The 24,975-nt window shown below is 54.0% G+C and overlaps 1 protein-coding gene and 1 pseudogene across 1 annotated transcript in view; both read right to left on the bottom strand.

Annotated features, from left to right (window-relative positions):
* BCR (BCR activator of RhoGEF and GTPase) overlaps positions 1-24,975 on the bottom strand; it is a 137,048-nt gene that overhangs the window by 44,418 nt on the left and 67,655 nt on the right. The window contains exons 2-6 of the mRNA XM_032139425.2: positions 18,224-18,405; positions 11,155-11,259; positions 10,669-10,854; positions 3,770-3,877; positions 693-753 (exon numbers count right to left, since the gene is read on the bottom strand). Of these exons, the coding sequence (XP_031995316.1) occupies positions 693-753; positions 3,770-3,877; positions 10,669-10,854; positions 11,155-11,259; positions 18,224-18,405 (642 nt within the window). The remainder of the gene's footprint in view (positions 1-692; positions 754-3,769; positions 3,878-10,668; positions 10,855-11,154; positions 11,260-18,223; positions 18,406-24,975) is intronic.
* LOC116459146 (F-box/WD repeat-containing protein 4-like) lies at positions 7,900-9,173 on the bottom strand (annotated as a pseudogene).

Genomic DNA, 24,975 nt, shown 5'->3' with positions numbered 1-24,975 from the left:
CTAACAACTGAAAGTAAGAAATGACTGATAATTCCTGATACCACTTTCCCAGCAACTCTGGACTCAATTCCTGCCCAGACACTCAAAGCCTGTGCTCTGCACAGATTACTTTATGACCAAACTTGTCATCGGCAAAAACAGAAAATAAAATCCTTGTTACAGCCGGGTGCGGCAGCTCACGCCTGTAATCCCAGCACTTTGGGAAGCCAAGGCACTTGAGGTCAGGAGTTCAAGACCAGCCTGAACAATATGGAGGAAACCCAGTCTCTATTAAAAATACAAAAATTAGCTGGCTGTGGTGGTGTCTGCCTGTAATCCCAGCTACTTGCGAGGCTGAGGCAGGAGGATCACTTGAACCCGGGAGGTGGAGGTTGCAGTGAGCCAAAACTCCACTTAAAAAAAAAAAAAAAAAAATCCTCCTTACAAGGCCACTGGGGTCAACACGATGACATTTAAGTCAATTTAAGCAGCACCTTGTTGCTGCTGTTGGTGGCAAACTGGTCCTGATGGTATCTTTCCCTGCCCTCCCTGAGCTGTTCTTTCCTTGTCCCCACTCTATTTGAAGAGCAGAACAGGGAAGGTGCCAAGGGGTGACCCAAGTGGGCACTGTGTCTGCTTTTCCACAACGCCCCCTCTGCCAGCAGCAGCCTCCCCGACAAGGGCACACAGAGAGCTCAGCATGCAAAACTCACTTTCCAGAGAGTTCTTGGTCATTGGATCCTTGGCATCTTTGTTGCTTCTGGCTCTCAGGTTCTGCAGAGAGAAAAGCGCATGTTCACACAGATGACAGAAGCAGCTTTGATGATGCAGAAAGATCCCCCTTTGGCAACAATTTCAGCTTTCCCTCACTGCAACAAACCCCAGGTGCATTCTGAGCTGATAATGAAATCACAGGGTGTGCAGGGACCCACGAGCAAGCTGAGCACGCAGGATGCCCTGGATGCTGCGGTCCACCTGGGACAGGGCTTCTCAGCCAGGTCACTGTTGACATTTTGGGCTACAAATTCTCTGAGCAGCTGTCCTGGGCACCGTAGGGTGCTGAGCAGCTGCCCTGGCCTCTACCTATAGGTACAGGAACACACCTGCCTTCCTGCTGCTGTGACAACCAAAATGTCTCCAGGCATTGCTAAGCGTCCCTTGTGAACAAAATCACACCTGGCTGAGATCCTCTGACACAGAGGATCCTGTAAATGGAGGTCAACAGGAGCACGCTCCTAAACACACGTCACTGTTTTCTTGGGGCAACTAGACAGCATGCAGGGGGCTGGCAGTTCAGAAGAGCACCCATCTTTGGAGACGGCCAAGGCAGGCCCACCACCGCAGACTGACACTGGATTATACCTCCACCTGCCCTCTCTGGATTTGCAAGTGTACTTGCTAAAAAATGAGGTGCTAAGATTCCCAGGGCAAAAGCAGGGCTTGTAAGTGAATAGCCTAGGCTGTTTTGATACAACTGCGTTGAAAGCATCACTGGAGAAGTGCAGAATAAAAGATCCCTGTGTGCCTAAAATCCTCTGGGAAGGAGCTGAGATTAATTCCTGGTACTAAGCTTCTGAACAAAAGCATAAACAGCAGAGATGGAAGAGGTTCTGAGGTTGCTCTGCCAAACTCTTGTGCTGCAGGAAACATCTCAAGACCAAAAGAAAGTGTTTTCCAGCTCACTGGAGCCAAACGCTGCCATGCACTTTGGTACCTTTCCTGAGAGTTTAACAGCCCTCGCAGTGATTGTTCTTCTGTACATCTGACTCAGCAGTTCCCAAAGGGTGTGACGGGGTGGGAGAGCCAAACAAAAGACTGCAAAAACCAGGTGCTGGGCTCACAAGAGCCTGGGAGGCAGCCCACGTGTCCGTGGACAGTGCGATGCTTGGAAGTCACCTAGGAGCTCCAGGAACACGTGCCTCAAGAAAACTTAAGAGTTTGGTTTAACCCTGCATTTCCCAAACTGGCCTGACTCCCAAAGCCCTTTTCATGTAATTCCTATTACCTACTGTCTGGAGAGCCGGCGTTCCATGGAACCAGATCTAACTGGATGCTGCCCATCTCTCAGGACTGTCCCAAGAGAAGATGGACACTACTCCACTCCTTCCTTACTTGAGAGTGATCCTCGAACTCCCATGCCCGAGCACTGACCCCCCACAACTCCGCAGGGCTTGCTGCTTTCTCTTCCTTGAGTTTGACTCTGCTTTCTTTGGGTGGCTCCAATTCCTCTGGGTTTTTGGAACACAGAGAACCAAAGGGCATGTCGCCCTGATGGTGCAGGTGCCACAAACTTTCACAGTGGGTCGGTTTGCGGCTGGCCCTGAGCCCCATTCCACTCCCTGCATCTCAACCATGGCTCAGAATCCACTGGTGCATGGTTGGTGGGACCACGTGATCTCCAGGTGGCGTCCCATGGTGTTTCCTCCCTCCTCTGCAGAAGCCTGTCTGGGTGGACTTGAACTTGCCCACTTAACTGTAACCTGCTCTTAAAAGATCAGGTCCCTGATTTGTCAAGGTTACTTGAAATTCGGTGCCACCATTCCAGCTGCTGGGGAGGAGGGTTGCTCATTTAATGAAAAAGGAAAAGAGAACAGATTGAATGTTCCAGAGGGAGTCTGGCAGTGGGAAGGGAGCTGGAGCCCTGGATGCATGCAGAGCCTGTTACCAGCAGCACCTGGTGGAGCGGAGTGCCCCACGGACTCTGGAGGAACAGAGTGGCAGGTACTATCACCACTGGAGACATCAGAGCGAAGCCCGTGATGCTCCATCCTGTGATAAACAATAAGACGGCACAAAGCCTCAGGAACAAAGCCCAGAGGTGACAGCTGAGGGTGTGTCCCAGCAAGGGTGACAGCATTCACTCCCTATTTCTAGTGCCCATGTCTCTTTCTAACCCTGCAGTTCTCACATGGAGGGCTTTCTGCCCAGAACCCTTGCAGGGTGGGGGAAAGCCAAGTCAGAAGGCAAAGCTACAGCGAGATGGGGCGCTCATGCAGAGGCAAGCGCCCCCAAAGAGGAAAATGTTGCAGAGTGACCACCAGGCAGACACAGGCTGGGGAAGGGCAGGAAGAACCCCAGTCTGGAGTGCAGACCCAGGGGTGTGGCTGGGTTCTGGTTCCAGCTGGGCCACCAGCCTCCTGAAAGGCCCATTCATGGTCTCTGTTTCTGAATGACTCTTTCGAGGCCCTGGGTGCTAACACTGCACGGTTTGAGGTTTCAGCTTCCTGGGGCTAAATGCAGGAGGGAGTCAGCAGCCTCTCAGATCCGGGGCCTGGGTTAGTGCAGCTCCAACCCGTCGCTTTGCTCCCCACATGGGTCCACAGAGCACAGGTGCCATGAGCCCTCACCCCACGGCACTAGCCCCTCAATGCTTCCTCAATGCTCTCAAGGTCTCTGGCAGGCTAGAAAAGGAAGAGTGGGCCAACTCCGACCTCGCCTCCAGTGCCAGGTACAAAGTCAGCCTCAGGACTCTTGTGGTGAGAGCTGTTAACGGGCAGAACTACAGACACCCCTTACTGCAGACAGACAGTGCAAAGAGTGTCCCCGGAACTCGGCAACCCCCAGAATCAGGCCCTCGCCCCTGGGGAGGCAGGACGCCCTGTGGGCTGCTCCTTCTGTCTGGGCACAACAGCATCCCCAGCACAGGGCTGATGCAACAAACCCAACAGAATCTGGAAACAGCTGGGGTTCACGACCAGATCTTGATCTGGTGCACCCTGTTCTCTTCGGGAGGTGGAGGGTACAGGTGGGAGTCAGCGGTGCACCTGTCTGAACGGCATCAAGGCATTACCTCGGAGATTTCTGCAAACTGAGCATTGGCCTGACAGCACTTCTCAGCCATTTCCATGGCAACTCCATAGTTGTCCACAAAGGCCCGGTACACACCCAGCTGGCTGGCCTGAGGGGGAGGAAGGAAGAGAGAGTGGGACAGGTGCTGCTGCTCCCCCATCTTTCTGAAGAGCAGGCTCCCATGCACAGCTCTGCAGAAACTCCAGGGACAGCAGACGGCACACAGGCTGCAGAGGCCTCGGTGCTTCCGTGCTGCTCCCTCCCACCTGCTCCCCTCCCCACGCACCCAGCACACTTCCTGCTCCCAAAATGACATGCTAAGAAGTGACTCACTGCGCCAGGCAGGTAACAGTTCCCTTCCAGAGCTACTTATTCCTCCCACCCCACTCGCTGAAATGGTGCCATGAGCGGCAGCTGAAGTTCGAGGTTGTCAGTGAATCTGGACAAGTGTCTGCGTGCAGCACTTTCCCATTCTGGCTGCAGGAGTGTACCCTGGACACAGAGGTCACCCCCTTTCCCACCCATGGTGTTTCACGCATGTCCAGTCCCTTCAGACACATAAGAAACGCCAAGTCCTGCCGTCTTTGCAGAAGAAAGCCTCACGCTGCACAGACACAAGCCCATCCTGGGCCTGGTGAGGGTGCTCAGGTGTCATGCTACACACCTGGCGGGGGGAGACTGACTGGCTGTAAGGCGAGAGGTGTTCTGTTTGTTCTTTATTAAACCAATGGCAATAACAGATCTCCTCACTGCACCTCCAGCTCACACACACACTCGATTCAGCAACAACTTGTGTGAGTGCAGCAGACACCGCCATCTCTGGGCCCCACAACACCTTTATGGGCAGCGAGGGAAAAACCAGCAAACCTAGGCCTGGGGAGTGTAAGGGCAGACCCAGGAGATGCACTGGTCAGGGCTGGAGACTCCCACTGTAGCTGACTGCAAGCTGGAAGCCCAAGGCATTCACGGCTTCTGGCGTTTGTTTTGTGTCAAACCTAAATTTTATCTCCATGTGCATTTGCATTTGTATTGAATTTTATGTTTCTACAGATGACAATCCCAGATGCTGGATAAACCAGGCACCCTTGGCACTGTCTGATCTTCTGGCCCTGCTCCCTACAGGGGCTGCAAGAAGGGGCTTGGAGTGTACGAGGAAAGGGTAGCAGCCGGAAGACACCTGACAGGCCCCTGCCATGCTGACCACCCGGAGGAGTCCTTGCATCCTCCAATTCTAGGTTCTTCCCCATCCGTGCAGTGATGAGGCCCAGAGCTCTTCTTTCTTTCCCTCCTCCCTCCTTTGCAAGTCACTGAGTGCCTCCCAGCCTTGGCACAAAGCAGCCAAGGGCCTGCTTTAGGCCTTGTCACCACAGTGGTAAACAATTCAGACACGACGCTGCCCTCTGAAGCTGGTGTTCTCACAGGAGAGCGCCTGATAAACACATGCATGAACACACACAAGCAAAGTAATGGCAGATGGTTACAAGTGGGACAGGGACTGAGAGCAACGAGGCTGCTTTTGAGAATGTGGTCAGGACCAGGACAGCCTCTCAGAAGAGGTGACAGCTCAGCAGGGCCCCGGGGATCTTGGGAGGAGGACTCCTTTCAAGACTTCTCCTCCCTCCTGCTCCAGGAGCTCACATCTTCCAGGCGGCTTGTGAGAAGTTCTAAGTAATTCCTTTCCATATTTTTTACTAATCAAAAACGTGCCTCCAGATCTGATGCACTGAGAAGCACAAGGCCTCGTTGCTGTGGTGCTGTTACGCAGAATGTGAAGCTGTTCCTGAGGAAACTGGCAAACCCGAGTGGGCCTGTGACCTTCAAAAAATATCAAGGTTGTCTGGGCACGGCAGTTCACGCCTGTAATCCTAGCAGTTTGGGAGGGCGAGGCAGGCAGATCACCTGGCCAACAAGGCAATACCCAGTTTCTACTGAAAATACAAAAATTAGACGGGTGTGATGGCACATGCCTATAATCCCAGCCACTTGGGAGGCTGAGACAGGAGAATCGCTTGAACCTGGGAGGCAGAGGTTGCAAGGAGCTAAGACCACGCCACTGCACTCCAGCCTGGGTGATAGAGCAAGACTCCATCTCCAAAAGGAAAAAAAAAAAAAAAAGGCAGGGTGCGGTGGCTCATGCCTGTAATCCCAGTACTTTGGGAGGCCGAGGTGGGCGGATCACCTGAGGTCAGGAGTTCGAGACCAGCCTGGCCAACATGGTGAAACCGTCTCTCTACTAAAAACACACAAAAAATTAGCTGGGCATGGTGGCACGCACCTGTAGTCCCAGCTACTCAGGGAGGCTGAGGCAGGAGAATCGCCTGAACCCAGGAGGCGGAGGTTGCAGTGAGACAAGACTGCGCCACTGTACTCCAGCTTCGGTGACAGAGGGAGACTCTATCTTAAGAAAAAAAAAAAGTCAAGGTCATAGAAGACAAGCAAAATCTAAGGAACTGGTACAGATGGAAGGAGACTAGAGAGATGTGGCAACCAAGCACATCTTAAACCGGGTCCTGAATCAGAGAATGAAAACAGCTGTGAAGAATGCAAGTGTTAACTTGGGGGAAATTTATATGAACTACATATTAAATAATAATATCTCATGAATGTGAAATTTCCTGAATTTGACAAATTGTACTGTGGGTTACAGGAGAGAATGTCCTTGTTCTTAGCAAATGAAGTATTCAGGGGGGAAAACATCTTGTGTTTGTGTGCGTATGTGTCCATGTGCGTTGTGTGTGCACAGAAAGAGATAAAGCAAATGTGGCAAAAAGTTACCATCAGTGTATCTGGGTGAAGGCTATACTAGAGCTCTTTGCCCCATTCTTACAGCTCTCCTGTAAATTTGAAATAATTAGAAAAATAAAAATTCTGAGTTGATAAAACTTCAGCCAGAACCACAACCCCCAGCAGGGAAGTCAGCCCGTGCAGCCCCACAGGAGGAGGTGGCAGAAGCCGCATCTGAGTCTGGCTTTCTGAACCACTGGACGTGGATCACGAGTTCCTGGGCTTGGAAGAGGCACCGGAGCTGGGCAGGGCACTGCAAGCTCCTTTGGTCCTAAGACTTGTCCAACCAGGAAGCCTGACAGAGCGATGCTGGGCTCATCCTACTGAGCTGGTCATAGGGACAAGGGCAGGCACCGGGCCTATCTGTCCTTGGGGAGTCCCCAGCACCCAGCCCAGGTTGAACACACGTGAGTACTCAGCTCGTGGTTATGGGGAACAACTTCCCACTGCAACCCCAGCCTCTCCTCCGAGTCTTCCGGCTGCATCATCTGACGCATGAAGGTAGCTCAAGGCCTCCAGGGCAGCCAGCGGAAACCTTCCAAAGTTAAATTCCAGTGTTCCTCAGATATTAAAGTTTTAAAAAAGTCTCTGAGTGATTTCGGAATATTATCTGGGGAAGAGCTCTGGATGTGTGTTTTTTTCCCCCCAACAACACGATTCTCCATTTCTCAGGAGGGCGGCAGGCCAAGTCATGTCCACTAGGGTTTTTGTTTTTGTTTTTTTCCTGTGAACAATCAAGCCTTATTTTTACAAAAATGAAAATTGTAAAATCTCTCAACAGCCAGCCTGAGGTAGAGCTGGCTAGAACTCACTCAGAACAGCTAGGTTCCCTTTGCCCTCTCTTGGTTTCAAAGCAAAACCAGGCCACAGTGCCCCAGGAATGAACCTCCGGCCCCGAGAGGTTGGTCGAGGGTGAGGTCTGGCTGGTGCCAGCGGGCTATTGGCAGCCTCACCTTTCTTTCCAGGAAGCGGCAGAAAGAAACCACCTGGGAAGGTGGGAGACCCTCACCTCACTCTGTAGGCTATCATGGCTCTAATAAGGGGTACAGGATGGGCCTCTCCAGGCCAGATCCTCGCTCTGGCCAGAGTTGCAAGGCCCGGGTTCAGCTGCACTCCTCTACAGCAGCAGGTCCTGCCTCTCCAACAGGTTCCTGGGAGGGACTGCATCTCTGGTAAGCCTCAAAGCCCCAGGAGTCAGAAGCCTCTAGTGCAAGGTGCCTGAGCACTGGGGTCACAGGCCCAGGAGCACAGTGGGGCAGTGGGGAGGAACTATCACTGCACCCTCCATGCAAGAGAGGTCCCTGACTCACTGGTCTCCTTGGCCCACAGGCAGGGGTGGCTCTGACAGTCACGGGTTTTGAATATCCAGGATGTGGAGGTTGTAAGACAGCGCGGCATAGAGATGCTTGGTGGTGAGATGCAGGCAGTACACAGGGCTGCCGAGGGGGGTCGACGTCAGTGGGAAGGCGTGGAGGCAGGCCCTTTGGCACCGGTCCCACAGCTGTACTACACTGTAGAAGGAGGAACCTGTGGCCAGCAAGTGGTTGCCATCTGTCTGCAGGCAGTACAGGGTGCTGTTGTGGGGCTCCTCCCACTCCATGACACATTTCCAGACACTGGTGCAGCGGTCCCAGTAGCGAATGTAGGTGTCAGGACAGCAGTGTGAAAGGCGACTCATACATGACATCCAGCACCCCAGCCCCTGGGGGAAAGTCACTGCCCAAGTGTATCATCAGCTGCCCACTGTTGAGGTCCCAGATTTTCAGGGGTAAGAAGTGCCCGCAACAAGCCGTCCCTGTCACAAAAGAGCTGAGTAATGGCCTGATAGCAATGGACCAGGTTCGGTCTTCAGTCTTGATGGTGTATAAACACTACCCCAGCTGGCCTGAGGCCAAAGGCCACACCTTGGCCGTCCTGTCTCTGGAGCCACTCACAATGGTATGATGCCCCCTTTGCAATCCACACAGTTCACCTCCTGTTCATGAGCCGAGTACTTGACAGCGAAGGTGCTGTGAATCTTACCAAAGCCAACCTTCCCATCTCCTCCTGCACTGACAATATGCGAGTTGGCCAGCACAAAGTGGCAAACGTCCTCATTATGCCCAGCAGACTCCCAGAGGCTGACGGTTCAAGCTGGCACCATCTGGACGGAACTGGCAGGCCAGGATGAAATTAGCCTGGGATATGTACAGAGCATCATCCTCTAGCTGCGTCCAGGGCATCTGACTGCATCTCCACTTAGCAGAATCCCCTCTGGGCAGCGCCCCAGTATCCAGTTCTGAGACACCTTCACTGGGACACTGGTCATCAGGTCGGTGCCCAGCCGCGTGAAGCCGGAGTTGAGCGAGGCCCGGGCTATGTGGCGCCAGAGCAGGTCGCAGTTGGTGAAGCGCCGCAGCCAGCGGCACACCTGAGCCAGGCGGCCGAGGGCCAGCATGTCGAGATAGGAGCAGATGAGCAGCAGCAGCACTTCCGGCAGGCGCCAGAGCGCTGGCCCCGCAGCCGGGCGGGCGGCCGACTCCCGAGCCGCCGCCTCCTCCTCCTCCTCCTCCCTGGCTGCCGCCGCCATGGCCGCCCCTGTCCCCGGGATGTAGGCCCAAGCCTGACCCCCTTGTCCTTGTGCTCTTCCCGGCCTGGCGCCCTCCTGCCGCCTAGCCCTGATCCTCCATTCCTCCTTCTTCCCATACTCTCTTCCTTGTGCCTCCTTCCCGGCCCCTGCGCTCCCCTCATCTCCTTTGATGACGCCTCTCGCTCCTTCCTCCACGCTTCCGCCTCCCTCTGCTTCCTCTCTTGGGCATGCCCTCGCTCCGCCTCAGCCCCCGGCCCCGCTACTTCCTTCGGCGTCTGCGGCCCGGGCTTCCCTTCCGCCCTGCTTCCTCTTCCGCCTTGCCCCTCTCGCTCGCTTTTCCCTTCCTCTTCCCCTTCCTTCCTTTCCAACTTCCCTCCTTCCGCCTCGCCACCCTCCCTTCCTGCAGCTTCCTCGCCTCTCCGCCCCCGCCCTCACCTGGGCCGACCGTTCCCAGGGGTCCCCCAACCAGCGGCCCTGGCTGCCCAAGAGCGGCCGCGGGGCCGGCCCGACGCGGAGCCCAGCCCGAGCCACCACTCTCCACTAGGTTTAAAACTGCTGACACACACACGGAGAAACGGGGAAGGCTTCAAAGATGGAGGGGGCGGCATGTATCAAAATACAGCCTCCTGCTCTCTGGCCATGGGGGAAAGAGCCCCAGGGAGCAAGAACTGGAACAAATTAAGTGCCTTGTGTGTTCCTCAAGCCTTAGCTCTGGCCTGGAGTCTGGGGGGTCTGCAGCGCAGGGTGGCAGAGGGAGGGGTCCCCCTACAGGAAAGCCACACTTCAGAGCAGAAAACTCAGTCCCCAGCACCAGCCAAGGGGAGGCCCAAGGCCAGAGCTGGGTGTCTCGGTAGTCCAGAAGTGCTGGGGGTAGGGCTTTTAAGGAATCACATGCTCTTCACACTTAGAGGGGGGCCTGGCCTCTGGCCACACCTGCCCCTAGAGGACTTGTTTCCCAGCGGAGGAAGCCTGCTTCAGGGAAAGTGTGTGCACACAAGGTGTGGTGGCGCGCACCTGTAGTCCCAGCTACACACAGGGTGTGGTGGCGCGCATCTGTACTCCCAGATACGTGGAGGGCTGAGGCCGGAGGATGGCTTCAAGGAGTTCTGGGCTGTAGTGCACGACACACTAAGTTTGGCATCAATATGGTGACCTCCCAGGAGTCGGGAACCACCAGTTTGCCTAAGAAGGAGTGAAACAGCCAAGGTTGGAAAGGAAGGAGGTCAAAACTCCTGTGCTGATGAGTGGTGGAATCGCGCCTGTGAATAGGCACTGCACTCCAGCCTGGACAACCTAGTAAGTCCCCGTCTCCTTTTAAAAATACCTATCTAAATAAATATAAATTTAAAAAAAAAGGGCTGGACATGGTGGCTCATGCCTATAATCTCCGTACTTTGGGAGGCTGAGGCGGGTGGATCACTTGAGGTTAGGAGTTTGAGACCAGCCTGGCCAACGTAGCAAAACCCTGTCTCTACTAAAGATACAAAAAATTAGCTGGACGTGGTGGTACATGCCTGTAGTCCCAGCAACGGCCTTGGGTTACTCACCAGCTTCTGGAAAAGGTCGCCCACCCGCTGCTGGTGGCTCCACTGCTGCACGCGGGGGAAGAGCCCATCATAGAACTCCTTGTGGATCTCGTAGAGCTCAGGCACTTTGAAGAAGATGGTCTCAATCTGCTGACTCGTCAGCACCGGCTGAGAGGTGGTGGCAGCGGCTTTCAAAGGCTTCATGGGCTGGAAGAGGGCACAAGTGAGGTAGCACAGTTGAGAGGGGCTGCCATCCGTCAGGTGCATTGTATGACAGTAGACAGTCATGGTTACCTGACATATGCACTTTTATTTTTAAATCACATAACAAATACAATTTTAAAACCAGCTTGGTTTGGCAACTCAGTCTTCCACTGGTATCTACTCCAGGGATGGCGAGCTGCACCCAGGCTCTGACAGCTGACCTGGGACTTAAGGGCAAAGAGGTTCCCCAACCCTGTCACCCTGCCCCATCCCGCCTTGCTCAGCTCCCTAAATCCTCCTCACCAGCAGCAGTGCCTCCAGGTGGCTCAGGTAAGTCTCCTCGCTAGCCAGGATTCCAGACAGGACCCATTTTCTCATCTCCAAGCCCTTTTCCAAGTCCAGCTCGCTCTGCAGGAGAAATAGACAGAAGTCAGCCTGGAAGGGCGGTAGGGGGATTCGTGCATCAGGGCCCTCTGAGAAAGGAGGGCCAGCTTGTTGACCTCTGGACAAACCCCTGCCCCCACAAAGGCTCCACATGGAACTAAAGGGAGGCAGGGGACCCTCCGCACATACTAAGCCACACGCTCACGGTCACTGAGAATCCTGGGGGGGGGGGGTCATCTGGCAACACCAGGGCCACCCTTAGTCTTGCCAGACCACGCGAAACAGAGTTTGGTACGGAGCAGGCCGGGCCAGGCCTCCCTCCACGCTTCTGCATGCAACCCAAGGGCAGCTGCCTGACACAGTCAAGGAAGGAGTAGGAGGCTCTGACCTGAGGGGGCATCGGAGCCCACAGCATGGCCACCTGGCTCCTGCTGCAGCCAAACTCCACTCCCCACTGCTCACCTGGGGCCCGCCTCACCTGGATTCTGACTGCTGCTGCCACATGACCCTTTGATTGACGGGGCCCAGGCAGCACCGCCTTCTCCAGATGCCCTCCCTCCCAGCCACAGGGACTGCTACCACCTGCCCCAGAACCCTGTCCCTGGGACTCAAGGCCTGTGTCCCCTGACCCTGCTTTTTAGATCCCAACATCACTGGACTGGCAGGGACCCTCTTACATGTGGGCTATGACAAAGTCTCCCCTTCCCATTAGTGACCAAGTCTCCCCTTCCCATTAGCGTCCCTGCTGAAAGTTCAGGGAAGCTCTACTGTTTCTGTCTCCAAATGATGAAGCTGACACATTGTTGGACGTTGATGTAGGGGACAGAGCCCATGCCCCTGGGAGGCCACCTTCTAATCCTAGTTATGATAACATCTCCCCTCCCCACTCAAATTCATGTTGAAGCCCTAACCGCCAGTAACTTAGAACATTACTGCATCTGAAGGCAGGGCCTTTAAGGTAAACTGAAGCCAAAAGGTTCCATATGTCCCATTCTTTTTTGTTTTGTTTTTTTTTTTGAGATGACGTCTTGCTCTGTCGCTCAGGCTGGAGTGCTGTGGCACAGTCACAGCTTACTGCAGCCGTGAGAGCCCAGGCTCAAGTAATCCTCCCATCTGAGCCTCCCAAGTAGCTGGGACCTCATGCACCCACCACCTCGCTCTGCTAACTTAAACATTTTTGGGGGGTCCAGGCGCAATGTCTCACGCCTGTAATCCCAGCAGTTTGGGAGGCCGAGGCGGGTGGATCACCTGAGGTCAGGAGTTCGAGATCACTAGCCTGGCCAACATGGTGAAACCCCGTCTCTACTAAAAATACAAAAATTAGCCGGGTGTCCAGTAATCCCCACTACTTGGGAGGCAGAGGCAGGAGAATTGCCTGAACAGGGAGGGGGAGGTTGCAGTGAGCCGAGACCATGCTATGGCACTCCAGCCTGGGCAACAAGAGCGAAACTCCGTCTCAAAAAAAAAAAAAAATTTTTTTTTTTTTTTGTAGAAACAAGGTCTTGCCATGTTGCCCAGGCTAGTCTCAAACTCCTGAGCTCAAGCAGTCCTTCCACCTCAGCCTCCCAGAGTGGCGGTATTACAGGCATGAGCCACGGTACCCCACCAGGACTGGGGTGCTTGTAAAAGAAGAGGTCAAGACACAGACTCAAATGGAGGGAACATCAGGTGAAGACACACAGAGAAGACAAGCCCAGGAAAGGGGCCCGAGAAGAAACCAACCCGCCCACCCCTTGATCTTGGACTTCAGGCCTCCAGGGCTATGAGAAAATAAACTCCTGTTCTTTAAGCCCCCCAGTCTGTGGTGCTTTGTTACAACAGTCCCAGCAAAGGCATGACACCAAAGATGATGACACCAAAGGCCACAGAAACCGCCGCCTGACTTCCTGGCCACTCCCACCTGCTCCCTGGCCACTGGCAATGTTGGAGGCTGGCCACGCCCATGGCAGCACCTCAGTGCTCCACGGGGCTGAGGCCGTGCTCCCTCTGTCCCGCCTGTGCCCAATGGCCCTGCCTGTAGTCAGAGGAAAGTGCATGCGTGCGTGCGTACGTGCGTGCGGGGGGTGGGGGTGGGGGGTGTCAGGTCCGGTGTCTGTGACAGCCCTGCCCACTTCTCCACCGGTTGCTGGGCTCACAGGTGTGGAACTGGGGTAGTGTTCCCTGATCACTCACTTTCCCACTTTCGGGGAAAATCACTGGCTGCGGGCAGGCTCCTCGTTGGCCCCGCTGACATCTAGGCCTGGAGGAGTCTCTGTCAGGGGCTGGGTGGCATCCTTTGCCTTGTAGGATTCTGTGCAGCATTCTTGCCTCTACCTACCGTATGTGAGTAACACCCTCTCCCCCAAGGTGTGGCGGCCACAATGTCTCCAGGCGCTGCCACACATGCCCTGGGAGCAGAATCACTTCCAGTGAGAACTGATGGGTTTGAAGAAGGATCTGACTGAGGTCGGCTCAGGCCTCATAGTATCTGTAGAATTTGGAATCAGGGTCCCAGCACAGCCCCTGCCTACTCCCAACCCTGCTGTCCTATTTCCCTGGCCCTCTAGGAGGGAGGCATGTCATGGTATAGACAGCAGGTTCAACATGAAGCGCCCAGGGCCTGGCCTGCCCCATGGTCTCAGGCAAATGCCCTCCAGCCCTGAGCCTCCACTGCCTGGGGAGGGAGCCCCACCCTGTGCCCCATTTGAGTCCCTGGGGCTTGGACCACACATCCTCACTTGCCCACTGGGACCATCTAAAAAGCCTTCCTGGGCCACCTTTTTGCCCTGGGAATCTCCTAAGTGTGTGCACACTTGTGTGAATGTATGCATGAGTTGTCAGCATGCCCGGGTGCCTGTGTATATGTGTGTATATATATGCATTTGTACACAAGTACATGTGTGTGTGTGGGGCGGGGACAGCCATCAAGATCTGGGCTGAGAGCAGCTCCAAGGAAAAGGACACGCAGGTCCCATGCACACCTGTCCCCCCAGGGCAGGGTAGGCAGTGACTCCACGGGTGGGAGCCTCCAGGCCATGGCTGTGCCTGAGCTAGGAACTTCCTTGCCTAGCACAGTGCCCAGAACACCCAGGTGCTCAATTAAGATTCATTTAATAAATCAATGAGTGGATCTCAAAGACCTGGCTGTATCCTAGTGTTGGCTGCATTTTTATGAATCCCTGAGGGCTCTTTCAGGGTCTCTATACTCTCACTTGGAGACAATTGGGTCCAAGGAACCCAGGACTGTCAATTGAGCCTGGCTTGGTGCCCTGAAATGCTACCCAGGTTCAGCAAGTCCGCTGCCCATGGTGCACATACATGTAGGGTGGGGCGGCCTATGACACCCCCTCTCTGCCCATCATGAATGGTGGAGTCTTTGGGGAAAGCACCCCCAGCTGCCCCTGCAGGTGCCTCCCACTGTGTGCAGATGCCGCTCCCTGCTCCACAAGAGGAGAAGAGGTGAAGGGAATGGTGGGCCCCTTGGGCAGCGCCACCCATCCACCCAGCCTGCCAGCCGTGCTCATGTTCTAAGGACAATCTTGCTACTATGAGTACCAGGTGGCCTGCAGGGCCCAGGGAGGCTGCTAAGGCAGCAGGGCCTATGATGGCCCCACCCAGTGTGAGATGGGAGCACCATGGGTGAGATGCCCGCGTGGGTGGGAGCACCGTGTCTCGTTCTGTCCACATGGTTTGGAAAACCAGGAGGAAAAACAGCGCAGGCAGGAAGGCAGAGTCTGGCTCTCCCTCCCTGTTCTGAAGGGTGGGGCTGCTCAGGGAACATCTGGCCCAGGGCATGGACTGGGTGGGGTGGAGACAAGACTCAGGATGAGGCACTTCTCCTTAGACTTCGAATCTTACCTTCTAGAGTTCTGAATAGTGCTGGTGGCATCAGACAGGGACGGCTCAGAAATCAGCCAAGTCCATGCAGAGAAAATGAGACGGCAAAGGGCAGGGCCCGGCCTGAGGCTATTTATAACTTAGGGCTGTGCTCGTGCCAGTTATGGGAAAGCACGTGAATGCAGGGAGGGCCATGGAGGCAGGCAAGGAGGCCGGGGCGGGTAGGAAGCCCGAGTTAAAGGGAAATTGGAAAAAGAAGTCAGTGACATGGAAGGCAGGCCCTCCTACCACGACCCTACCTAGGTAGGTACAAACACAAAACCTGAGGCTAAATAAAAGCCAACAAAGAACCCACAAAACAAACTGGGCTTGTGACAACCAAGCAGGAAAAGCCAACAGAGAACAAGGTGAATAAAACTTGTCAGCTGGCTACCAGGCCCATGGGTGAACCAAGGGTGGGAGCTGGAACTGAGCTTCAGGACAGGGCAGAGTGCAAAGAGGCCCCTACTAGTCCCTCCTCCTAGTCCCCCTAATCTGGGGGAGCCCCGTGGTGATCAGGGTGCAAAACCCTTGCTGCGAGGGGCAGGCTGCTCTGGGCTGGGAGTATGCAGCCAGCACAGCTGCTGGAGAAAGGACCCTCTTGCTCTGGGCAAGGGCAGGTTTTCATTAGCAACAGATTGGACATTGTCCTGTGGCCTAGCCAGCGAACACCCCAAGAACCTGGCCCTCATGTCATACAGAGGGCAAGGGGCTGGCCTCTGTACAGGGTCCTGGGGCTGCAGGTTGTCGCAACAGGCCAGCCTGTGTGAATCCTTCCCACAGCACCCCGGGCAAGGGGGTGCCTGGCCTCTGTCCAACCTCTGTCTACACTATGAATGGGTATTCACAGTTCTCCTCCAATCAAATCCCCTCCTCTTCAGACCAGCTCTGGGCCAAGGGGCGTGCTTGGGATTGGAAGCTCTGGACCTGACAGGCAGAGATGTGCAACCTCCTGCAGGATGTGCACCATGAGAAACGTCCACAGCTCCTGTGACGGCAGAAGCAGGGAGCAGGGGTTGGGGGACCAGGATCTGGAGTAGCTTCACAGACGAGGAGCCCTGGACTGAAAAGTGAAGGCTGTACTCCAAGTCAGAGCCAGGTGTGGGTGGGAGGCCCCCACCCCCGGACAGGGACTGGGGCACTGAGTGGACAGATCAGCTTCCTTTCGGGGCCAGGAACTGCATCAAGGACTGGCTGGGTGAAGATAGCCCTCAAGAAGGATGGAAAGAAATAGCCTTTCTCAAGTTCAGCACTTAGCCTACCTGAACTTGGTCCTTCTTTGTACCAAACCACGCTCACAATGCAGCAAGAGAGGGGTGCACCAAGAAAGACAAGACAGTTGAGGGAGGAAAAGTGTGTCCACTGAAGAATCAGGAAGGCTTCAAACCCTGGAGCTGTGTGGCCCAAGCAAGTTACTTCACCTCTCTGAACCTCGGCCTCCTAGTGTGTAAAAAGCTGACACTCGACGTGGGATAGGAAGCTACCTAAGGCAGCAGCCTGTGTGTGCTGCATGCAGCAGGTACATGTTACCCACTGGCTTCCTCTCCCATCCTCTCGGTTCAGAACGAGAAGCCTGCCCAGCACCAAGGCCTTCAGAAATCACAAAAGCATATACATAAGCAGCAGTCCCAGGCCTGCAGCTAACATGTCAGCCCCAGAGAAAAGCAGCTCAGAGAGAAGATACACTTCTGGAGCTTCCTTACAGAAACGGGGAAAAGTCCATCTCTCTCTTGCTCTTTTTATTTTATTATTATTATTATTATTTTTTTTAAAGATGGGGTCTTGCTCTGTTGCCCAGGCTGGAGTGCAGTGGTGAGAATCACAGCTCACTGCAGTCTCGAGCTCCTAGACTCAAGCAATTCTCCCACCTCAGCCTCCTGAGTCGCTGGGATTACAGGTGTGAGCCACCATGCCAGGCATGACCACTGTCATGACCACTGTCAACCCACAAGGATCTTCTAGCCCGATTCATGGCTCATGTGAGGATCCCTTCTCCACTCCTTCCAAAGGGGGCCTTTGAGGCCCATGGGACTTCTGAGAGTCCTGATGGGGTGACATCACTCTCACCATGAGTCACCTGTAAGCAGCCCTGCCCAAAGGTTACCAGCAGAGGTGACCTTGGTGTTCATTCATGAGTTTACAACTGCCACCACACACACCCAGGCTGGGTGGGCGCAGGGCTGCCCTCAGGCACTCAGAGAAGCTGATCCAGCAATCCTGAAGTGGGGACTGTTATTTCATCTAGAAATAAGCTAAGCAGAGTGTGGAAGGAATCTGTCATCAGGCACCAAAAAGACAAAAGGAGCAACTGCCCTGGGGCAGTGATTTTCTCCGCCCAAGAAGGAAGGAACCCAAGAGGTCAAGTGGGGGGACATGCACCAATGGCAAGGGGTGAGCATCTGGGCCCCAGAGCATTGCTGAAGCAGACCCCTGAGCTGTGGGACCAGAGAGAGGAGTCAGAACTTCATGCAGGGCCAGGCGGTCCAGTACCATCCAGCCTGCGACCAGCCCGGGCTACGTTCTCATGTGAGCGGGGCATGGGTCCACTGCTTTCTTGGAGAGCATGGCAGAGCATCTACTGAATGTGCCGCTACTCACTAGCCATGAGACCTTAGGGAAGCCACCATTGGACTTCAGTTCCACATTTGTAAAGTGGAAGTGACAGCAAGGCCAAGAATTATTAATGAGGGTCAAGTGAAAACTCACAGGAAAGGCTCTGGTCACACGGATGGAGCCATCCTCAGCACACGCTTTGGTAAAAGGGAGCAAGAAGACTATGAAGCAAAGGGACCCAAGCCCAGACACCACCTGGCTCAGCAGCGTTGCCGGCGCCACCACGCAGGTCTTGCTGGTTTGGGTGGTGGCCTCTGGTGCTGACATTCTCAGCCTCAAGACCACATGCTGCCTGCCTCCTCCATGCTCAGTTCAAAGCATCCCCCGATCTCCCTGATCAACACATCTGGCAGGCTATCTGTGTACCACATGTAGAGATGAGGAAGGAGTTTTTGGTGACCCACTCGGCTTCCAAACCATTGGCTGCTCCACCACCTACCTGCTACGTATCCGAGCATGGGGCTGCGCTTCAGGGAGCCTCACCTGGCCCTTCTGCCACACGTACACCATGGGGACTCACCACTTTAGTGGACTCCAGGGCTCCCGAGACCAGCGCATCCCGGCTGCCCCTGCCCTTGCTGCTGAGGTGGGGCGATGAGGAGGGCGAGTCATCAATGTAGGGCAGCCCGTCTTGGTGCCGGCGCTGCTCCTCTGCCCGGTCTGCAGCGCAGCCATACCCAGGTGGTGTTCCGAATGAGCCATCTGTGTGTGCAAAGAAGCACCCTGTGTTAGAGACCAAGAAGGGAGCATCCATACTCAACCTGTCCCAGCAAGCACCCAGCTGACACCATCTCTGTCCCCAACAGGCATCTCCCAACGACCTCAGATATGCTGACATCCCCTTCACAACTGACTGGTCAAAGACCACAGGGTGAGGGGGGTGAGGGGGGGATGAACATGAGCTCACTCCACAGACAATACAAGGGGCTTTCTGAGATACGTCGGCCCCTGGCAGGGGGTTGTGACTTAAGAAATGTATATTTGATCTTTGCATATCCCACCCCCTACTTTCCTGGCACGCAGGTCCTAAAACCCTTGGAATCTCCAAAGTAATACATGTCTTTATGTGTGCTAGTAAATGACAGGTGGCTGGGGCTCCTGGACAGCCTCAGGAAGGGGGCTGGTTGCCGGGAGAACCAACTACATGATTAGAAAGTTGGCACCCCCAACTCTCTGGGGAAGACCCACAGTTGAAGGATGAGTTGATCACCAATGGCCAGTGACGTAATCAATCATGCCTACACAATGAGGGCTGTCCAAAAGGCCAGGGTTAGGAGAGCTTCCAGGTTGCTGAAAATGTGGCAGTGCCCTGAGAGGGCATGGAAGCTCTGCACCCCTTCCCACAGACCTTCCTCTGTGCACCTCTTCCATCTGGCTGTTCCTGAGTTGTATCTTTGTATTAAAAACCAGTCATCTAGTAAGTTATTTTCCTGAGTTCTCTGAGCCGTTCCAGCCAGTGATCAAACTCAAGGAGGGGGCTGTAGGAACCTCCAATTTACGGCCAATAGATAACCTGGACTTGCTACTGACACCTGAAGTTAGGGGCAGTCTTCTGGAGCTAAGCCCTTAACAGTGGGATCTGACACTAACTCCAGGTACACAATGTCAGAACTGAGTTGAAATTGTAGGACACCCAGCTGGTGTCTGTAGAGAACTGCTTGGTGTGGGAAAAAGCCCCTACATTTGGTCACATAAGTGTTCTGCGTTGAGCTTGTGTACAGAGAAAACAGTCGGTTCTCCCCCATACAGGGGGGTTGGGTTGCTACAGAAAGGGGGACCCCTGGCTGGGCACAGCGGCTCATGCCTGTAATCCCAGCACTTTGGGAGGCCGAGGTGGGCGGATCACTTGAGGTCAGGAGTTTGAGACCAGCCTGGCCAATATGGTGAAACCCCATCTCTACTAAAAATACAAAAAATTAGGCGGGCATGGTGGCAGGTGCCTGTAATCCCAGCTACTCAGGAGGCTGAGGCAGAAGAATTGCTTGAACCTGGGAGGCGGAGGTTGCAGTGAGCCAAGATTGCACCACTGCACTCCAGCCTAGGTGACAGAGCAAGACCCTGTCTCAAGGACAGGACAGGACAGGACAGGACAGGACAGGACAGGACAGGACAGGAGAGGAGAGGAGAGGAAAGGAAAGGAAAGGAAAGGAAAGGAAAGGAAAGGAAAGGAAAGGAAAGGAAAGGAAAGGGAAAGGGAAACCCAAAATGTTACCGTTACCATCTTGTTGTCGGGAATGGTCCTTGCACCTTGCACACCTGCCCATGGGGTCTGATGGGGTGAGGAGCACAGGCCAGCATGCTGGCTGGGGTGCAAGTTCTGGCCACCATAAGCAACGAGTCCTACCATGCTATTCCCATCCCAGCCCAGGGAACTGGGGCTACAGGCTCCCCCATCCCCTAGTTCAGCCCAGCTTCTGGCTGAGTCATAGACCACCTTCTAGCAGGTCTGTCAAAATCCCAGACCACCCTTACCCCAATGTGAGTACCCGCAGGAGGACAGAGTGGCTTATCCTACAAGAGGCCCCCTGCCTGCTGGGACTATCTGGTTATATAGAGTAATTCATTCCTCCCAGAGGCACCTGGAGATAATCACTCCCTTCCTCCCAGGCTGAATGACAAAGCCCAACACGTGTTTCCAAGGCCTTAGCCATCTGGAGCTCCTTGATGGCCTGTTCTCAGCCTGGGTTTTCTAAGCCAGTGGACTCATCATGACCACTGTCAACCCACAAGGATCTTCTAGCCCGATTCATGGCTCATGTGAGGATCCCTTCTCCACTCCTTCCAAAGGGGGCCTTTGAGGCCCATGGGACTTCTGAGAGTCCTGATGGGGTGACGTCACTCTCACCATGAGTCACCTGTAAGCAGCCCTGCCCAAAGGTTACCAGCAGAGGTGACCTTGGTGTTCATTCACGAGTTTACAACTGCCACCACATACACCCAGGCTGGGTGGGCACAGGGCTGCCCTCAGGCACTCAGAGAAGCTGACCCAGCAATCCTGAAGTGGGGACTGTTGTCAGTCCTTTCCACGTGGATGGCTGGGGGGAGCTGTGTGTCTGGAGTGATCTGCCACTAGCTGTGGGTGCAGGTGGCCAAAGTTCCAGCTTCCTTGTGCACCTCTGCCTCTCCCTCTCCCAGGTTCTCCACTTCTTTTCCCACAGGACTCAGCGCCCTCTAACAGGTGTCCCCAGCTCTGGCTGCACATCGGCAACACCTGGGAGGCTTTGAAAACAATTTCACTGGGATCCACACAGACCTGCCGAATCCAAAGCTATAGGGGCTACCTGGGGGAATCTAGCTGGCAGCCAGGGCTGAGACCTGCTGAGCGACCCCAACCCGGTGTCTAGCATTGCCAGCTGCTGACCTGCAGCACTGTCCCAGGTGACTGCACACAACTACTGGCTGCAAAGGCCAGGCGGGGTTCTGTCTCTGTGCGTGTTGAAAGGAGAATTCCAGGAAGAGGCTGGGTCTGGGTTGAGCATAGCAGCCAAAGTAGGAAGACCCCAAGAGCAGGGGGCACCCACCAAGTCCCTCGACAAGCTGTATGTAGGAATCTGGTCTCCTTAATCCATGGGACATCGAGGGCGCCCCAGGTACCAAGATTGCTATGTTGGTTATTAATGTTCAGTTCCTTTGGCCTTTGGGTGGGGGAAGTGAGCAGTGGTGTAATCCCTCAGAAACGAGGCTCTGGCCCTCCCCGTTGCTACCCCTCTGTGAGTTAGTCCAGGTCACTGAGGCCTTCCATGCCTCACCTTTCTTTACTTCATTTATTAATTTAACAGAGACGTTGACTCGCTAAGGTGCCTAGGCTAGTCTCCAACTCCTGGGCTCAAGCAATCCTCCTGCCTCAGCTTCCTTTTTTTAAAATCATGCATGTGAACTAGACAATCGATAAAGACCCTCTAGCTCTAAAATGCTACTGTCACTATTGATGAAGGCCCTGCCATCCCCTTTAACAACTTCCTCACCCTAGTCTCCCACCCCATGACCCTCCAGACTTGGGTTTTACATTAGCTTGGAATTGTCAGCGTCTACTAAACGTTCTAGCAGAGGTGTCCAAGTGCCCAAGGGAGAGAATACACTCATGGGTCCTTAGTTTTGTTTTTGGTCGAGCCAGCATAGCCCCTTCCTCATCCCTCTTTTCCACTTATCACTAGAGAAAGAGACTAAAACCACAGCTTCAGGCTGAGAAATGTCTAAAACGAAACAAACAACGACAAAATAAGGTGGGTTAGACCAGCTTTTCACCAACGGTTTTGCTGTTGATCTAAAGACGATCTTCAGACATCAACACATTCTTCATCACCTGGTGGAGCATCTTTTATCTGAGTGCTTTCCCGCCCGTGACTACATTGACTCCCGTGTAAGGTCAAGTCAACACCGAGTAGGGAGTCAACCCAGCAAGAACTTCAGGGTCAGACTCGGGGTCCCAGGGCTTGCTCCGGAGTAACTGTAAGACTCCACATGTGCGAAGCCACATGCTGGCTTAGCAACGTCCATGCTAAAACCTGGTGCAAGAATCAAGTGCCTGGTGAGGGTTTGCCCGCCTGTGTCCAGTGAAACTTTGAAGGACACTTCACCCCGCCAGGTGAGACAGAGAGACCAGATCTCATGGCCAGACTCTGCTGGGGAATTAGGACACTCCAGGTAGCTGCCGTTTCCCCTCTGCAGAGATCTCAAATCAATGTCTGGGTGACTGATGCTTTTAAGTCTGGATTCCAGATGGCCTGCTCATCCCTGCCCCATTCCATATGAGGGCTTCAGCCCCTGCCTCAGCTCACCCAGATCACTCCAATCCAGACTTGCTGCCCCTCATTCTGCTGACTTTTCCAGTCTGCTCCATGGCAAATGATGGGGTGGGGAGGACTGCCCCTCAATTTCCTCATCCCCCCATTCTAACCAGCACACAGGAACCTGCTTTTTCACAAAGCAGTTTTTCACACCTGAGTTCCCCAAAGTACACAAAGCACCACCCCCCACCTGTTATTTTATTTTCAGCAACATGATCTTGCTGTCACCCAGGCTGAAGTGCAGTGGAGTGATCATAGCTCACTGCAGCCGTGAACTCCTGGGCTCAAGGGATCCTTCCAAGTAGCTGGGACTACAGGTGCATGCCACTATGCCCAGCTATTTTTTTTTTTTTTGAGATGGAGTCTCGCTCTGTCGCCCAGGCTGGAGTGCAATGGCACGATCTCGGCTCACTGTAAGCTCCGCCTTTGGGTTCACGCCATTCTCCTGACTCTGCCTCTGGAGTAGCTGGGACTACAGGCATGCGCCACCACGCCCGGCTAATTTTTTTTTGTATTTTTAGTACAGATAGAGTTTCACCGTGTTAGCCAGGATGGTCTCGATCTCCTCACCTCGTGATCCACCTGCCTTGGCCTCCCAAAGTGCTGGGATTACAGGCGTGAGCCACCGCGCCCGGCCTGCCCAGCTAATTTTTAAAAATATTTTTTGAGACAAAGTCTTGCTATGTTGCCCAGGCTGATCTTAAACTCTGGCCTCAAGCAACCCTCCTGCCTCGGCCTCCCAAAGTGCTGGGATTATAGGCTTGAGCCACCATGCCCAGCCAAGGCCCTTTCCTCTTGAGGATAAAGTACATTATTTGGCATTTTGAAAGCCACCATCTCCTAAGAGCCAGAACCAATTGGGAGGCCTGGCTCCTGCCCCCATACCAGGAATACCCAGTGGAAAAACCTCTCTGGGCCTCCTCACCCTTGGCAGGACTGAGGTTGATGGTCTCATCAGCCACATCCTTCCTGCAAAGCTTTATCCAAGGCAGAACCCAAACACTAGAAGGTAGAAGGTAGAAGGTAGGGGCGTGGAATCTGGCTGCTGCTCACCTGAACCAGGAACCAGACTAGGAGTGGGGCTGGGGAGAGGAAGGCCAGTGCAAACAGCCCAGGGTTGGTGCGGAAGAGGGAGGGCCTAGTGAAATCTGAAACCCTCTCCTCTCCAGGCAGTTTGCTTAGCAACCCAGCCCCGGAACTCTGCAAATCTATTCTTTCATAAAAGGAAAAACGGCAGCCAAAAAATAAAAATAATATAGCGAAAGGAATAATGCCTGGTTAGGTCCCAGTCAGCCCAGGCCCAAGTAGGTGCCGAGGTCACATCCCCTAGACTACACTGGTTCAAAAAAAAAAAAAAACTTTCAAAAAATTAAAGAGAATTACCATATGATCCAGCAATTCTACTCCTAGTTATATACCCAAAATAACTGATTTTTTTTTTTTTTTTTTTTTTTGAGATGGAGTCTCACTCTGTCGCCTGGACACTGCTGGAGTACAATGGCGCGATCTCGGCTCACTGCAAACTCTGCCTCCTGGGTTCAAGTGATTCTCCTGCCTTGACCTCCTGAGGAGCTGTGATTACAAGCGTGCACCACCACACCCAGCTAATTTTCGTATTTTAAGTATAGACGGGATATCACCATGTTGCCCAGGCTGGTCTGGAACTCCTGACCTCAAACGATCTACCAGCCTCAGTCTCCCAAAGTGCTGGGATTACAAGCGCGAGCCACTGCGCCCAGCCTCTAAAAGAACTGAAAGGAGGAACTTGAAGAGATATTTGCACACCCATATTCATCACAACATGGGAAGAGGTGGAAAGAACCCAATGTCCACTGACAGAAGAATGGAGAAGCACAATGTAATGTATACACTCAATGGAATATCATTCAGCCTTAAAAAGGAAGGACATTTTGACACATGCAATCTCATGGATGAACCTTGATGTTCTGCTTAGTGGAATAAGCCAGACACAAAAGGACAAATATTGTTATGATTCCACTCATATCAGGTACCTACAGTAGTCGGATTCATAGAGACAGAAGGCGGAACGGTGGGCTCCCAGGAAATGCATCCAGGCATCGGCCATGTGATGCCTGGGTGCAGCCAGGCAGGAGAGGCTCTCCCAGGCCAGATATGCCTAGAGAGGCCCTAGATCCTCCATCAGTGGTGTGGCTGCCAGAGGTGTGGGGTACCAGGAACCCAGTCCCTGACCCACCCTCTGCCAACGTGCCCCAGGGTGAGATGGGAGCAAGCCCTCAGGCGATCAGAGGTCATGCTCTGGGCCCTCCCTACCCAGAACAAAACGGGAACGGCTGTAAAGGGCCCTCTGATGAACATGTACTGGAGTCAAGAGAAGAAAGAGGCACTGGGAGGAATTTGGGTGGAGGAGGAAGGAACTCCACAGAGCACAGAGATCATCAGCAGAGTGGTCTCCATCCTTGTTTACACTGGCAGCCAAAGACTGGGCAGTATTTATTTACAAAGG

Source organism: Hylobates moloch, unplaced genomic scaffold (assembly GCF_009828535.3).
Source record: "Hylobates moloch isolate HMO894 unplaced genomic scaffold, HMol_V3 SCAFFOLD_19, whole genome shotgun sequence".
Taxonomy (NCBI): Eukaryota; Metazoa; Chordata; class Mammalia; order Primates; family Hylobatidae; genus Hylobates; species Hylobates moloch.
The sequence above is the reverse complement of the archived record's forward strand: the minus strand, read 5'-3'. Positions and strand labels throughout refer to the sequence as shown.